This window comes from Hyla sarda, chromosome 2 (genome assembly GCF_029499605.1).
Source record: "Hyla sarda isolate aHylSar1 chromosome 2, aHylSar1.hap1, whole genome shotgun sequence".
NCBI lineage: Eukaryota > Metazoa > Chordata > Amphibia > Anura > Hylidae > Hyla > Hyla sarda.
Genome location: NC_079190.1, coordinates 285,878,450 through 285,895,479, shown reverse-complemented (window position 1 = coordinate 285,895,479; position 17,030 = coordinate 285,878,450). Strand labels below are relative to the sequence as shown.

At 42.5% G+C, this 17,030-nt stretch overlaps 1 protein-coding gene across 3 annotated transcripts in view; it reads right to left on the bottom strand.

Moving 5' to 3' along the window:
• SCMH1 (Scm polycomb group protein homolog 1) overlaps positions 1-17,030 on the bottom strand; it is a 78,129-nt gene that overhangs the window by 22,396 nt on the left and 38,703 nt on the right. For all 3 annotated transcript variants that reach the window (XM_056557326.1, XM_056557327.1, XM_056557328.1), the window contains one exon: positions 5,328-5,571. In XM_056557326.1, coding sequence (XP_056413301.1) covers positions 5,328-5,571 — 244 coding nt within the window. The remainder of the gene's footprint in view (positions 1-5,327; positions 5,572-17,030) is intronic.

Sequence of the window (17,030 nt, the reverse complement as noted above, 5' to 3'; positions counted from 1 at the left end):
GGGAAGAGGGTGACGGCCGTACACCACGAAAAATGGGGACTTAGCAGAAGATTCAGAGACTCTGAAGTTGTATGAGAATTCGGCCCATGGTAGAAGATCTGCCCAGTCATCCTGGCGGGAGGAAACAAAATGCCGTAAATAGTCACCCAGGACCTGGTTAATTCTTTCTACTTGCCCATTGGATTGGGGATGATAAGAAGAAGAGAAGTTTAATTTAATCTTGAGCTGTTTACAGAGGGCCCTCCAGAATTTAGACACGAATTGGATGCCTCTATCCGAGACGATCTGCGTGGGCAAACCGTGAAGACGAAAAATGTGTACAAAAAATTGTTTTGCCAACTGAGGCGCTGAAGGAAGACCAGGAAGAGGAATAAAATGTGCCATCTTGGAAAATCGATCAACGACCACCCAAACAACAGTGTTGCCACGGGATGGGGGTAAGTCTGTAATAAAGTCCATACCAATCAGTGACCAAGGCTGTTCGGGGACAGGCAGAGGATGAAGGAGACCAGCAGGCTTCTGGCGAGGAGTCTTATCCCGGGCACAGACAGTACAGGCCCGCACAAAATCAACAACATCCGTCTCCAGAGTCGGCCACCAATAGAAACGAGAGATGAGTTGCAAGGACTTTTTGATGCCCGCATGGCCTGCGAGGTGGGAGGAGTGACCCCATTTGAGAATCCCGAGACGTTGGCGTGGAGAAACAAAGGTCTTCCCTGGAGGGGTTTGCCTGATGGAGGCTGGAGAAGTGGAGATCAGACAGTCAGGAGGAATGATGTGTTGCGGAGAGACCTCTACTTCCGAGGCATCCGAGGAACGAGAGAGGGCATCGGCCCTAATGTTCTTGTCGGCAGGGCGAAAATTAATTTCAAAGTTAAAACGGGCAAAGAACAACGACCACCTGGCCTGGCGAGGGTTCAGCCGTTGGGCAGACTGGAGATAGGAGAGATTCTTGTGATCGGTGTAAATGATAACTGGAAATTTTGATCCCTCCAGCAGATGCCTCCATTCCTCAAGTGCCAATTTAATCGCCAATAGGAAGGGTTTAGATGGGTCAGGTCTGGAGAGCACGGGAGCAGAAGAAAAGGCAGACTTGAGCCGTTTAAATGCGTCTTCCGCTTGGGGAGACCAGGACTTGGGATTGGCATTTTTCTTGGTTAAAGCCACGATAGGAGCCACAATAGTGGAAAAGTGTGGAATAAATTGTCTGTAATAATTGGCGAACCCCAAAAAACGTTGGATAGCACGGAGTCCGGAGGGGCGTGGCCAATCTAAGACGGCAGAGAGTTTATCCGGGTCCATTTGTAATCCCTGGCCAGAGACCAAGTATCCTAGGAAAGGAAGAGATTGACATTCAAACAGACATTTCTCCATTTTGGCATAAAGTTGATTGTCTCGAAGTCTCTGAAGAACCATGCGGACATGCTGGCGGTGTTCTTCTAAGTTGGCAGAAAAAATCAGAATATCGTCCAGATACACAACAACACAGGAATATAAGAGATCACGAAAAATTTCATTAACAAAGTCTTGGAAGACGGCAGGGGCGTTGCACAGGCCAAAGGGCATGACCAGATACTCAAAGTGTCCATCTCTGGTGTTAAATGCAGTCTTCCATTCGTCCCCCTCCCTGATGCGGATGAGATTATAAGCACCTCTTAAGTCCAGTTTGGTAAAGATGTGGGCACCTTGAAGGCGATCAAAGAGTTCTGAGATAAGAGGTAGGGGGTAGCGGTTCTTTACCGTGATTTTATTAAGTCCGCGGTAATCAATGCAAGGACGTAGGGAGCCATCTTTTTTGGACACACAAAAAAAATCCAGCTCCGGCAGGAGAGGAGGATTTGCGGATAAACCCCTTTTTTAAATTTTCCTGGATGTATTCAGACATAGCAAGAGTCTCTGGAGCGGACAGAGGGTAAATTCTGCCCCGGGGTGGAGTAGTGCCCGGGAGGAGGTCAATAGGACAGTCATAAGGCCTGTGAGGGGGTAAAGTCTCAGCTTGCTTTTTGCAAAATACGTCAGCATAGTCCATATAAGCCTTAGGGAGACCGGTTACAGGGGGAACCACAGGGTCACGGCAGGGAGTACTGGGAACCGGTTTAAGACAGTCCTTGAAACAAGAAGTACCCCACCTCTTGATCTCTCCTGTGGACCAATCAAGGGTTGGGGAATGGCGTTGAAGCCACGGTAATCCAAGGAGAATTTCGGAAGTGCAATTGGAGAGGACCAAAAACTAAATTTTTTCGTGATGAGGTCCGATGCACATTAGGAGGGGTTCCGTGCGGTAACGCACGGTACAGTCCAATCTTTCATTGTTAACACAATTGATGTAGAGGGGTCTGGCGAGACTGGTCACCGGGATGTTGAACCTGTTGATGAGAGAGGCCAAAATAAAATTTCCTGCAGATCCGGAATCCAAGAAGGCCATAGTAGAGAAGGAGAAGGTAGAGGAAGATATCCGCACAGGCACAGTAAGGCGTGGAGAAGCAGAGTTGACATCAAGAACTGTCTCACCTTTGTGCGGAGTCAGCGTACGTTTTTCCAGGCGGGGAGGACGGATAGGACAATCCTTCAGGAAGTGTTCGGTACCGGCACAGTACAGGCACAGATTCTCCATGCGGCGTCGTGTCCTCTCTTGAGGTGTCAAGCGAGACCGGTCAACTTGCATAGCCTCCACGGCGGGAGGCACAGGAACGGATTGCAGAGAACCAGAGGAGAGAGGAGCCGGGGAGAAAAAATGCCTCGTGCGAACAAAGTCCATATCCTGGCGGAGCTCCTGACGCCTTTCGGAAAAACGCATGTCAATGCGAGTGGCTAGATGAATAAGTTCATGCAGGTTAGCAGGAATTTCTCGTGCGGCCAGAACATCTTTAATGTTGCTGGATAGGCCTTTTTTAAAGGTCGCGCAGAGGGCCTCATTATTCCAGGATAATTCGGAGGCAAGAGTACGGAATTGGATGGCGTACTCGCCAACGGAAGAATTACCCTGGACCAGGTTCAGCAGGGCAGTCTCAGCAGAAGAGGCTCGGGCAGGTTCCTCAAAGACACTTCGAATCTCCGTGAAGAAGGAGTGTACAGAGGCAGTGACGGGGTCATTGCGGTCCCAGAGCGGTGTGGCCCATGACAGAGCTTTCCCAGACAGAAGGCTGACTACGAAAGCCACCTTAGACCTTTCAGTAGGAAACTGGTCCGACATCATCTCCAAGTGCAGGGAACATTGTGAAAGAAAGCCACGGCAAAACTTAGAGTCCCCATCAAATTTGTCCGGCAAGGATAGTCGTAGGCCGGAAGCGGCCACTCGCTGCGGAGGAGGTGCAGGAGCTGGCGGAGGAGATGATTGCTGAAGCTGTGGTAGTAGCTGCTGTAGCATCACGGTCAGTTGAGACAGCTGGTGGCCTTGTTGCGCTATCTGTTGCGACTGCTGGGCGACCACCGTGGTGAGGTCGGCGACAACTGGCAGTGGAACTTCAGCGGGATCCATGGCCGGATCTACTGTCACGATTCGGCTGGCAGGAGGTGGATCCTCTGTGCCAGAGAGGGATTGGCGTGGACCGTGCTGGTGGACCGGTTCTAAGTTGCTACTGGTATTCACCAGAGCCCGCCGCAAAGCGGGATGGTCTTGCAGCGGCGGTAGCAACCAGGTCGTATCCACTAGCAACGGCTCAACCTCTCTGACTGCTGAAGATAGGCGCGGTACAAGGGAGTAGACAAGAGCAAGGTCGGACGTAGCAGAAGGTCGGGGCAGGCAGCAAGGATCGTAGTCAGGGGCAACGGCAGGAGGTCTGGAACACTGGCTAGGAACACACAAGGAGACGCTTTCACTGGCACAATGGCAACAAGATCCGGCGAGGGAGTGCAGGGGAAGTGAGGTATAAATAGGGAGTGCACAGGTGAACACACTAATTAAGCCAACTGGGCCAATCAGCGGCGCAGTGGCCCTTTAAATCGCAGAGACCCGGCGCGCGCGCGCCCTAAGGAGCGGGGCCGCGCGCGCCGGGACAGGGCCGACGGAGAGCGATTCAGGTACGGGAGCCGGGGTGCGCATCGCGAGGGGGCGCCACCCGCATCGCGAATCGCATCCCGGTTGGGAGAGGTATCGCAGCGCACCCGGTCAGCAGGTCTGACCGGGGCGCTGCAATTGCGAGGATGTTGCGAGCGCTCCGGGGAGGAGCGGGGACCCGGAGCGCTCGGCGTAACACCAATGTGGTCCCCAGGTCTGCCACAGGCAGGGCCTAACAGCTTTCCTTTTAGTGTAAGACTGAAAAATATAGCAAAAACAATGGTAGGATTGGTGTTTTTTGCCCCTTCCTCTAAAATAACAATAATGACACCTTAAATGATAAAAAAAAAAAAAACGACAAAGTATCTTGCAATACACAAGTCTCCTTATGCAACATCGAAGGAAAAATAAAAATAATTTAAAGTGTCAATGTAAGTAATATAATATTGCTTGGTTCTGGAGGAGCACAGTAGGTTGGTCCTTATGGGGTTGAAGTAATTTGTCATTTAAAACTCTTAGGGGGGGGGGCGATTTAAAACTTGGGGCGATTATCAGTGATATTGCCTTGTGTAATAGGCCCAGTGATCAGCCAATGAACAAGCAAATGCTTGTTTGTCGGCTGATCACATCTTTTAGAAGGACTAAATATCATTGCTAGGCTTCATTCTGTTGTATTTTTTTATAGCCTTAGTTTTTGTTGAAAGCTATTTTATACAAATTGGTTAAAAATAAATAAATTATAAATCAGCCAATTTTTTTATGTTTTACCTTTTTATGGCCAGTTGTTTGTTCTTGGAAAAAGAATACTTTGTGCAGAAAAATAAAAAAAAATTGTAACCAAAATAACCCCTGTAATGCACCAGTATGATTATAAGTTTATAAAAAAAAAAAAGTCCAGCGGACTCCAGTTGCTCCAGACTAATTAAAAGGTGTGTATACAATAAGACTGAAAACACCAAGAAGCCCAAATTTGTTTAATGGGGCATAGTTAGGGAAAAACTATGGGGACGTGGCAGCAGCCATGCCCCCTCCCATAGACTTGCATTGAGGGGACATGGTGTGACATCAAGAGGGGCGTGGCAGTGACGTCACGACCCCCGCAGCCCGCACCCAGTGTTCGGAACAAAATGTTGGGGCGGTGGAGTACTCCGTTAAGAAACAACAGCTTTTCCTGTGTTTGGTTCAGTGGAGGAATTCCAATATCTCGTAACAGCAATCTTAGTGATAATCAATATTTTACAAGCCAAGGGCTGAGTTTTAACTAGCACATGTGTAGAAAGAAATACTAGTGCCATATGAGGGGGCCCCCTTCTTGCAGTGTACTACATACCTTTAGTGCCAGGAGGCTGAAGGTTGTCACCAGTCAGAGAACACCATCCCACTGGAAAGATATCCCTGGAGTCATATCGGCACCAATAGTCAAAAGCCCCTCTCCATCCATCAAAAGTCACAAGAATCTCGCTGCCCCTCACCTCCCCAATGGTGGCCGGGCAAATAAAGTGAGGGTTTTTTCTGTCTACTGCCTCCAGCTTCATGCCAATCTCAAAATTGTTTTGAGTTGGAGAAGAAGGTTCCTGTAACAAAACAGTTGGATGAATGAGAAAAAGACCCCAGTTCTGTGAAGATATTTTGTGAACACCAGAAACATTGGACAGACAGAGCACTTTAATAGGTTTTCTAGGGAGCAAATATATATTTTTGCACAGACACACTGTCTTAGAAGTGAGCATAGCAGACAGAGCCAGACTGCTCATCTGGTAACTGTGATGCCAGATGGGTCGATGACAGACAGACAGACACAGGGACTCAATACGTCACATTGCTGCTCAACCGATCACTAGCTGAGGCCGGACCTCGCTATGGCCAGCGATACACTGAGCTGCACTGTGACATATTGACCCCCAGCACCAGGAAATGGATCATATTGGGGACCACAGTAGCGATACCAGAGGCACCATGGAAGCACAGGAGGTAAGTAAAGGCTTTTTTTTTTTTCTTACAAGGGACAGCATCCCTCAGTGTTCCCAGGGCCCCCTGCATTAGTTTCCCCATTGTAAATATGTTGTACTCTATAAAATGTGTTATCACTTCAAGAGTTATACCATGTGATATGTCATGTGATTGTAACCCAGGAGGTACCAGTGACCAGGTGATCCCAAGAGTGACCTATGGGCTCCCTGCTAGTCTCCCCCATAAAAGCCTGGGAGGAGCTAGCCTCTCTTTAGCATCAAGTCTTTGCTGAGGTCAGTCGTGCCTAGTGTGTGTGTCCAGAGTATTGAAGGCCTCAACTCAAGTCCTGCAGCCACAGTCAAGTGCAAGTAAGCTAAATCTGCAGCATTGTCCATCATCAGTCAAGTCAAGACAGTCTCTGTCAAATTGTCAAGCAACGGGGCCTGCAATAAATTGTCTAGTCCCACTACAAGCCCCAGCAAGCCCTTAAGGTCTCTGAGTCATTGGTCACCTCCTTGGGCCCTGGTTGAACTGTATAGACTTTACCAACTGTCTATCCTCAGTAAAGCTACCGTAACTTGGCATCGGAGTCTTTATTGCCCCCGTGCCTAGTCCAGGATCCATTGGTATACCTTTGGGTGGTTATAGGCTAAACCATGCCCTGGCGTCATAAATAAAAGGGGTTAATGCCATCTGCCCCTAGGGTAACAACATCTGCCCTGCACCTCACACCCCGCCCACCAAAATATGATAGGCTGCATTCTCAGTAAAATCATTGCTGATCTCTAGTGAATGGATAGGCTGCATTCTCAGTGATGTCATTGCTGATCTCTAGTGAATGGATAGGTTACATTCTCAGTGATGTCATTGCTGATCTCTAGTGAATAGATAGGCTGCATTCTCAGTGATGACATTGCTGATCTCTAGTGAATGGATAGGTTACATTCTCAGTGATGTCATTGCTGATCTCTAGTGAATGGATAGGTTACATTCTCAGTGATGTCACTGCTGATCTCTACTGAATGGATAGGTTACATTCTCAGAGATGTCATTGCTGATCTCTAGTGAATAGATAGGTTACATTCTCAGTGATGTCATTGCTGATCTCTAGTGAATGGATAGGTTACATTCCCAGTGATGTCATTGCTGATCTCTAGTGAATGGATAGGTTACATTCTCAGAGATGTCACTGCTGATCTCTAGTGAATGGATAGGTTACATTCTCAGTGATGTCATTGCTGATCTCTAGTGAATGGATAGGTTACATTCTCAGTGATGTCATTGCTGATCTCTAGTGAATGGATAGGCTGCATTCTCAGTGATGTCATTGCTGATCTTTAGTGAATGAATAGGCTACATTCTCAGGGATGTCATTGCTGATCTCTAGTGAATGGATAGGTTACATTCTCAGTGATGTCATTGCTGATCTCTAGTGAATGGATAGGTTACATTCTCAGTGATGTCATTGCTGATCTCTAGTGAATGGATAGGTTACATTCTCAGAGATGTCACTGCTGATCTCTAGTGAATGGATAGGTTACATTCTCAGTGATGTCATTGCTGATCTCTAGTGAATGGATAGGTTACATTCTCAGTGATGTCATTGCTGATCTCTAGTGAATGGATAGGCTGCATTCTCAGTGATGTCATTGCTGATCTTTAGTGAATGAATAGGCTACATTCTCAGGGATGTCATTGCTGATCTCTAGTGAATGGATAGGCTGCATTCTCAGTGATGTCATTGCTGATCTCTAGTGAATAGATAGGCTGCATTCTCAGTAAAATCATTGCTGATCTCTAGTGAATGGATAGGTTACATTCTCAGTGATGTCATTGCTGATCTCTAGTGAATGGATAGGTTACATTCTCAGTGATGTCATTGCTGATCTCTAGTGACTGGATAGGTTACATTCTCAGAGATGTTATTGCTGATCTTTAGTGAATGAATAGGCTACATTCTCAGGGATGTCATTGCTGATCTCTAGTGAATGGATAGGCTGCATTCTCAGTGATGTCATTGCTGATCTCTAGTGAATGGATAGGCTGTATTCTCAGTGATGTCATTGCTGATCTCTAGTGAATGGATAGGTTACATTCTCAGTGATGCCATTGCTGATCTCTAGTGAATGGATAGGCTACATTCTCAGTGATGTCATTGCTGATCTCTAGTGAATGGATAGGCTGTATTCTCAGTGATGTCATTGCTGATCTCTAGTGAATGGATAGGTTACATTCTCAGTGATGTCATTGCTGATCTCTAGTGAATGGATAGGTTACATTCTCAGTGATGTAATTGCTGATCTCTAGTGAATGGATAGGTTACATTCTCAGTATTGTCATTGCTGATCTCTACTGAATGGATAGGTTACATTCTCAGTGATGCCATTGCTGATCTCTACTGAATGGATAGGTTACATTCTCAGTGATGTCATTGCTGATCTCTAGTGAATGGATAGGTTACATTCTCAGTGATGTCATTGCTGATCTCTAGTGAATGGATAGGTTACATTCTCAGTGATGTCATTGCTGATCTCTAGTGAATGGATAGGTTACATTCTAAGTGTTGTCACTGCTGATCTCTTGTGAATGGATAGGTTACATTCTCAGTGATGTCATTGCTGATCTCTAGTGAATGGATAGGTTACATTCTCAGTGATGTCATTGCTGATCTCTAGTGAATGGATAGGTTGTATTCTCAGTGATGTCATTGCTGATCTCTAGAGAATGGATAGGTTACATTCTCAGTGATGTCATTGCTGATCTCTAGTGAATGGATAGGTTACATTCTCAGTGATGTCATTGCTGATCTCTACTGAATGGATAGGTTACATTCTCAGTGATGTCATTGCTGATCTCTAGTGAATGGATAGGTTACATTCTAAGTGTTGTCACTGCTGATCTCTTGTGAATGGATAGGTTACATTCTCAGTGATGTCATTGCTGATCTCTAGTGAATGGATAGGTTACATTCTCAGTGATGTCATTGCTGATCTCTAGTGAATGGATAGGTTGTATTCTCAGTGATGTCATTGCTGATCTCTAGAGAATGGATAGGTTACATTCTCAGTGATGTCATTGCTGATCTCTAGTGAATGGATAGGTTACATTCTCAGTGATGTCATTGCTGATCTCTACTGAATGGATAGGTTACATTCTCAGTGATGTCATTGCTGATCTCTACTGAATGGATAGGTTACATTCTCAGTGATGTCATTGCTGATCTCTAATGAATCAATAGACTGCATTCTAAGTGATGTCATTGCTGATCTCTAGTGAATAGATAGGTTACATTCTAAGTGATGTCATTGCTGATCTCTAGTGAATAGATAGGTTACATTCTCAGTGATGTCATAGTGAATAGATAGGCTGCATTCTCAGTGATGTCATAGCTGATCTCTAGTGAATGGATAGGTTGTATTCTCATTGATGTCATTGCTGTTCTCTAGTGAATGGATAGGTTGTATTCTCAGTGAAGTCATTGCTGATCTCTAGTGAATGAATAGGCTGCATTCTCAGTGATGTAATTGCTGATCTCTAGTGAATGAATAGGTTACATTCTCAGTGATGTAATTGCTGATCTCTAGTGAATGGATAGGTTACATTATCAGTGATGTCATTGCTGATCTCCAGTGAATGGATAGGCTGTATTCTCAGTGATGTCATTGCTTTTCTCTAGTGAATGGATAGGCTGCATTTTCAGTAAAATCATTACTGATCTCTAGTGAATGGATAGGTTACATTCTCAGTGATGTAATTGCTGATCTCAAGTGAATGGATAGGTTGTATTCTCAGTGGGTTGCATTCTCAGTAAAATCATTACTGATCTCTATTGAATAGATAGGCTGAATTCTCAGTGAAGTAATTGCTGATCTCTAGTGAATGGATAGGTTACATTCTCAGTGATGTCATTGCTGATCTCTAATCAATCAATAGACTGCATTCTAAGTGATGTCATTGCTGATCTTTAGTGAATAGATAGGTTACATTCTCAGTGATGTCATTGCTGATCTCTAGTGAATGAATAGGCTGCATTCTCAGTGAAGTAATTGCTGATCTCTAGTGAATGGATAGGTTACATTCTCAGTGATGTCATTGCTGATCTCTAATCAATCAATAGACTGCATTCTAAGTGATGTCATTGCTGATCTCTAGTGAATAGATAGGTTACATTCTCAGTGATGTCATTGCTGATCTCTAGTGAATGAATAGGCTGCATTCTCAGTGATGTCATTGCTGATCTCTAGTGAATAGATAGGCTGAATTCTCAGTGAAGTCATTGCTGATCTCTAGTGAATGGATAGGTTACATTCTCAGTGATGTCATTGCTGATCTCTAGTGAATGGATAGGGTGTATTCTCAGTGATGTCATTGCTGATCTCTACTGAATGGATAGCTTACATTCTCAGTGATGTCATTGCTGATCTCTAGTGAATGGATAGGTTACATTCTCAGTGATGTAATTGCTGATCTCTAGTGAATGGATAGGTTTCATTATCAGTGATGTCATTGCTGATCTCTAGTGAATGGATAGGTTACATTCTCAGTGATGTCATTGCTGTTCTTTAGTGAATGGATAGGCTGCATTTTCAGTAAAATCATTACTGATCTCTAGTGAATGGATAGGTTGTATTCTCAGTAAAATCATTACTGATCTCTATTGAATAGATAGGCTGAATTCTCAGTGAAGTCATTGCTGATCTCTAGTGAATGAATAGGCTGCATTCTCAGTGATGTAATTGCTGATCTCTAGTGAATGAATAGGTTACATTCTCAGTGATGTAATTGCTGATCTCTAGTGAATGGATAGGTTACATTATCAGTGATGTCATTGCTGATCTCTAGTGAATGGATAGGCTGTATTCTCAGTGATGTCATTGCTGTTCTCTAGTGAATGGATAGGCTGCATTTTCAGTAAAATCATTACTGATCTCTAGTGAATGGATAGGTTGTATTCTCAGTGGGTTGCATTCTCAGTAAAATCATTACTGATCTCTATTGAATAGATAGGCTGAATTCTCAGTGAAGTAATTGCTGATCTCTAGGGAATGGATAGGTTACATTCTCAGTGATGTCATTGCTGATCTCTAATCAAATCAATAGACTGCATTCTAAGTGATGTCATTGCTGATCTCTAGTGAATAGATAGGTTGCATTCTCAGTGATGTCATAGCTGATCTCTAGTGAATGAATAGGCTGCATTCTCAGTGAAGTAATTGCTGATCTCTAGTGAATGGATAGGTTACATTCTCAGTGATGTCATTGCTGATCTCTAATCAATCAATAGACTGCATTCTAAGTGATGTCATTGCTGATCTCTAGTGAATAGATAGGTTACATTCTCAGTGATGTCATTGCTGATCTCTAGAGAATGGATAGGTTACATTCTCAGTGATGTCATTGCTGATCTCTAGTGAATGAATAGGCTGCATTCTCAGTGATGTCATTGCTGATCTCTAGTGAATAGATAGGTTACATTCTCAGTGATGTCATTGCTGATCTCTAGTGAATGGATAGGTTACATTCTCAGTGATGTAATTGCTGATCTCAAGTGAATGGATAGGTTGTATTCTCAGTTGGTTGCATTCTCAGTAAAATCATTACTGATCTCTATTGAATAGATAGGCTGAATTCTCAGTGAAGTCATTGCTGATCTCTAGTGAATGGATAGGTTACATTCTCAGTGATGTCATTGCTGATCTCTAGTGAATGGATAGGGTGTATTCTCAGTGATGTCATTGCTGATCTCTACTGAATGGATAGCTTATATTCTCAGTGATGTCATTGCTGATCTCTAGTGAATGGATAGGTTACATTCTCAGTGATGTCATTGCTGATCTCTAGTGAATGGATAGGTTTCATTATCAGTGATGTCATTGCTGATCTCTAGTGAATGGATAGGCTGTATTCTCAGTGATGTCATTGCTGATCTCTAGTGAATGGATAGGTTACATTCCTAGTGATGTCATTGCTTATCTCTAATGAATGGATAGGTTACATTCTCAGTGATGTCATTGCTGATCTCTAGTGAATGGATAGGTTTCATTATCAGTGATGTCATTGCTGATCTCTAGTGAATGGATAGGTTACATTCTCAGTGATGTCATTGCTGTTCTTTAGTGAATGGATAGGCTGCATTTTCAGTAAAATCATTACTGATCTCTAGTGAATGGATAGGTTGTATTCTCAGTAAAATCATTACTGATCTCTATTGAATAGATAGGCTGAATTCTCAGTGAAGTCATTGCTGATCTCTAGTGAATGAATAGGCTGCATTCTCAGTGATGTAATTGCTGATCTCTAGTGAATGAATAGGTTACATTCTCAGTGATGTAATTGCTGATCTCTAGTGAATGGATAGGTTACATTATCAGTGATGTCATTGCTGATCTCTAGTGAATGGATAGGCTGTATTCTCAGTGATGTCATTGCTGTTCTCTAGTGAATGGATAGGCTGCATTTTCAGTAAAATCATTACTGATCTCTAGTGAATGGATAGGTTGTATTCTCAGTGGGTTGCATTCTCAGTAAAATCATTACTGATCTCTATTGAATAGATAGGCTGAATTCTCAGTGAAGTAATTGCTGATCTCTAGGGAATGGATAGGTTACATTCTCAGTGATGTCATTGCTGATCTCTAATCAAATCAATAGACTGCATTCTAAGTGATGTCATTGCTGATCTCTAGTGAATAGATAGGTTGCATTCTCAGTGATGTCATTGCTGATCTCTAGTGAATGAATAGGCTGCATTCTCAGTGAAGTAATTGCTGATCTCTAGTGAATGGATAGGTTACATTCTCAGTGATGTCATTGCTGATCTCTAATCAATCAATAGACTGCATTCTAAGTGATGTCATTGCTGATCTCTAGTGAATAGATAGGTTACATTCTCAGTGATGTCATTGCTGATCTCTAGAGAATGGATAGGTTACATTCTCAGTGATGTCATTGCTGATCTCTAGTGAATGAATAGGCTGCATTCTCAGTGATGTCATTGCTGATCTCTAGTGAATAGATAGGTTACATTCTCAGTGATGTCATTGCTGATCTCTAGTGAATGGATAGGTTACATTCTCAGTGATGTAATTGCTGATCTCAAGTGAATGGATAGGTTGTATTCTCAGTTGGTTGCATTCTCAGTAAAATCATTACTGATCTCTATTGAATAGATAGGCTGAATTCTCAGTGAAGTCATTGCTGATCTCTAGTGAATGGATAGGTTACATTCTCAGTGATGTCATTGCTGATCTCTAGTGAATGGATAGGGTGTATTCTCAGTGATGTCATTGCTGATCTCTACTGAATGGATAGCTTATATTCTCAGTGATGTCATTGCTGATCTCTAGTGAATGGATAGGTTACATTCTCAGTGATGTCATTGCTGATCTCTAGTGAATGGATAGGTTACATTCTCAGTGATGTCATTGCTGATCTCTAGTGAATGGATAGGCTGCATTTTCAGTAAAATCATTACTGATCTCTAGTGAATGGATAGGTTACATTCTCAGTGATGTCATTGCTGTTCTCTAGTGAATGGATAGGCTGCATTTTCAGTAAAATCATTACTGATCTCTAGTGAATGGATAGGCTGTATTCTCAGTGATGTCATTGCTGATCTCTAGTGAATGGATAGGTTACATTCCTAGTGATGTCATTGCTTATCTCTAATGAATGGATAGGTTACATTCTCAGTGATGTCATTGCTGATCTCTAGTGAATGGATAGGTTACATTCTCAGTGATGCCATTGCTGATCTCTACTGAATGGATAGGTTACATTCTCAGTGATGTCATTGCTGTTCTCTAGTGAATGGATAGGCTGCATTGTCAGTAAAATCATTACTGATCTCTAGTGAATGGATAGGCTGTATTCTCAGTGATGTCATTGCTGATCTCTAGTGAATGGATAGGTTACATTCATAGTGATGTCATTGCTTATCTCTAATGAATGGATAGGTTACATTCTCAGTGATGTCATTGCTGATCTTCTAGTGAATGGATAGGTTACATTCTCAGTGATGCCATTGCTGATCTCTACTGAATGGATAGGTTACATTCTCAGTGATGCCATTGCTGATCTCTACTGAATGGATAGGTTACATTCTCAGTGATGTCATTGCTGATCTCTAGTGAATGGACAGGATGTATTCTCAGTGATGTCATTGCTGATCTCTAGTGAATGGATAGGTTACATTCTCAGTGATGTCATTGCTGATCTCTAGTGAATGGATAGGTTGTATTCTCAGTGATGTCATTGCTGATCTCTAGAGAATGGATAGGTTACATTCTCAGTGATGTCATTGCTGATCTCTAGTGAATGGATAGGTTACATTCTCAGTGATGTCATTGCTGATCTCTAGTGAATGGACAGGATGTATTCTCAGTGATGTCATTGCTGATCTCTAGTGAATGGATAGGTTACATTCTCAGTGATGTCATTGCTGATTTCTAGTGAATGGATAGGTTGTATTCTCAGTGATCTCATTGCTGATCTCTAGAGAATGGATAGGTTACATTCTCAGTGATGTCATTGCTGATCTCTAGTGAATGGATAGGTTACATTCTCAGTGATGTCATTGCTGATCTCTACTGAATGGATAGGTTACATTCTCAGTGATGTCATTGCTGATCTCTACTGAATGGATAGGTTACATTCTCAGTGATGTCATTGCTGATCTCTAATGAATCAATAGACTGCATTCTAAGTGATGTCATTGCTGATCTCTAGTGAATAGATAGGTTACATTCTAAGTGATGTCATTGCTGATCTCTAGTGAATAGATAGGTTACATTCTCAGTGATGTCATAGTGAATAGATAGGCTGCATTCTCAGTGATGTCATTGCTGATCTCTAGTGAATGGATAGGTTGTATTTTCAGTGATGTCATTGCTGTTCTCTAGTGAATGGATAGATTGTATTCTCAGTAAAATCATTACTGATCTCTATTGAATAGATAGGCTGAATTCTCAGTGAAGTCATTGCTGATCTCTAGTGAATGAATAGGCTGCATTCTCAGTGATGTAATTGCTGATCTCTAGTGAATGAATAGGTTACATTGTCAGTGATGTAATTGCTGATCTCTAGTGAATGGATAGGTTACATTATCAGTGATGTCATTGCTGATCTCTAGTGAATGGATAGGCTGTATTCTCAGTGATGTCATTGCTGTTCTCTAGTGAATGGATAGGCTGCATTTTCAGTAAAATCATTACTGATCTCTAGTGAATGTATAGGTTACATTCTCAGTGATGTCATTGCTGATCTCTACTGAATGGATAGGTTGCATTCTCAGTGATGTCATTGCTGATCTCTAGTGAATGGATAGGCTGTATTCTTAGTGATGTCATTGCTGATCTTTAGTGAATGGATAGGTTACATTCCCAGTGATGTCATTGCTGATCTCTAATGAATGGATAGGTTACATTCTTAGTGATGTCATTGCTGATCTCTAGTGAATGGATAGGTTACATTCTCAGTGATGTCATTGCTGATCTCTACTGAATGGATAGGTTACATTCTCAGTGATGTCATTGCTGATCTCTACTGAATGGATAGGTTACATTCTCAGTGATGTCATTGCTGATCTCTACTGAATGGATAGGTTACATTCTCAGTGATATCATTGCTGATCTCTACTGAATGGATAGGTTACATTCTCAGTGATGTCATTGCTGATCTCTAATCAATCAATAAACTGCATTCTAAGTGATGTAATTGCTGATCTCTAGTGAATAGATAGGTTACATTCTCAGTGATGTCATTGCTGATCTCTAGTGAATGAATAGGCTGCATTCTCAGTGATGTCATTGCTGATCTCTAGTGAATGAATAGGCTGCATTCTCAGTGATGTCATTGCTGATCTCTAGTGAATAGATGGGTTACATTCTCTGTGATGTAATTGCTGGTCTCTAGTGAATGGATAGGTTGTATTCTCAGTGGGTTGCATTCTCAGTAAAATCATTACTGATCTCTATTGAATAGATAGGCTGAATTCTCAGTGAAGTCATTGCTGTTCTCTAGTGAATAGATAGGTTACATTCTCAGTGATGTAATTGCTGATCTCAAGTGAATGGATAGGTTGTATTCTCAGTGGGTTGCATTCTCAGTAAAATCATTACTGATCTCTATTGAATAGATAGGCTGAATTCTCAGTGATTTCATTGCTGATCTCTAGTGAATGGATAGGTTACATTCTCAGTGATGTCACTGCTGATCTCTAGTGAATGGATAGGTTACATTCTCAGTGAAGTCATTGCTGATCTCTAGTGAATGGATAGGTTACATTCTCAGTGATGTCATTGCTGATCTCTAATCAATCAATAGACTGCATTCTCAGTGATGTCAATGCTGATCTCTAGTGAATGAATAGGCTGCATTCTCAGTGATGTCATTGCTGATCTCTAGTGAATAGATAGGTTACATTCTCAGTGATGTCATTGCTGATCTCTAGTGAATGGATAGGGTGTATTCTCAGGGATGTCATTGCTGATCTCTACTGAATGGATAGGTTACATTCTCAGTGATGTCATTGCTGATCTCTAGTGAATGGATAGGTTACATTCTCAGTGATGTCATTGCTGATCTCTAGTGAATGGATAGGTTACATTCTCAGTGATGTCATTGCTGATCTCTAGTGAATAGATAGGTTACATTCTCAGTGATGTCATTGCTGGTCTCTAGTGAATAGATAGGTTACATTCTCAGTGATGCTATTGCTGATCTCTACATAATGGATAGGTTACATTCTCAGTGAAGTCATTGCTGATCTCTAGTGAATGGATAGGTTACATTCTCAGTGATGTCATTGCTGATCTCTAGTGAATGGATAGGTTACATTCTCAGTGATGTCATTGCTGATCTCTACTGAATGGATAGGGTGCATTCTCAGTGATTTAATTGCTGATCTCTAATGAATCAATAGACTGCATTCTAAGTGATGTCATTGCTGATCTCTACTGAATGGATAGGTTACATTCTCAGTGATGTCATTGCTGATCTCTAGTGAATGGATAGGTTACATTCTCAGTGATGTCATTGCTGATCTCTACTGAATGGATAGGTGACATTCTCAGTGATGCCATTG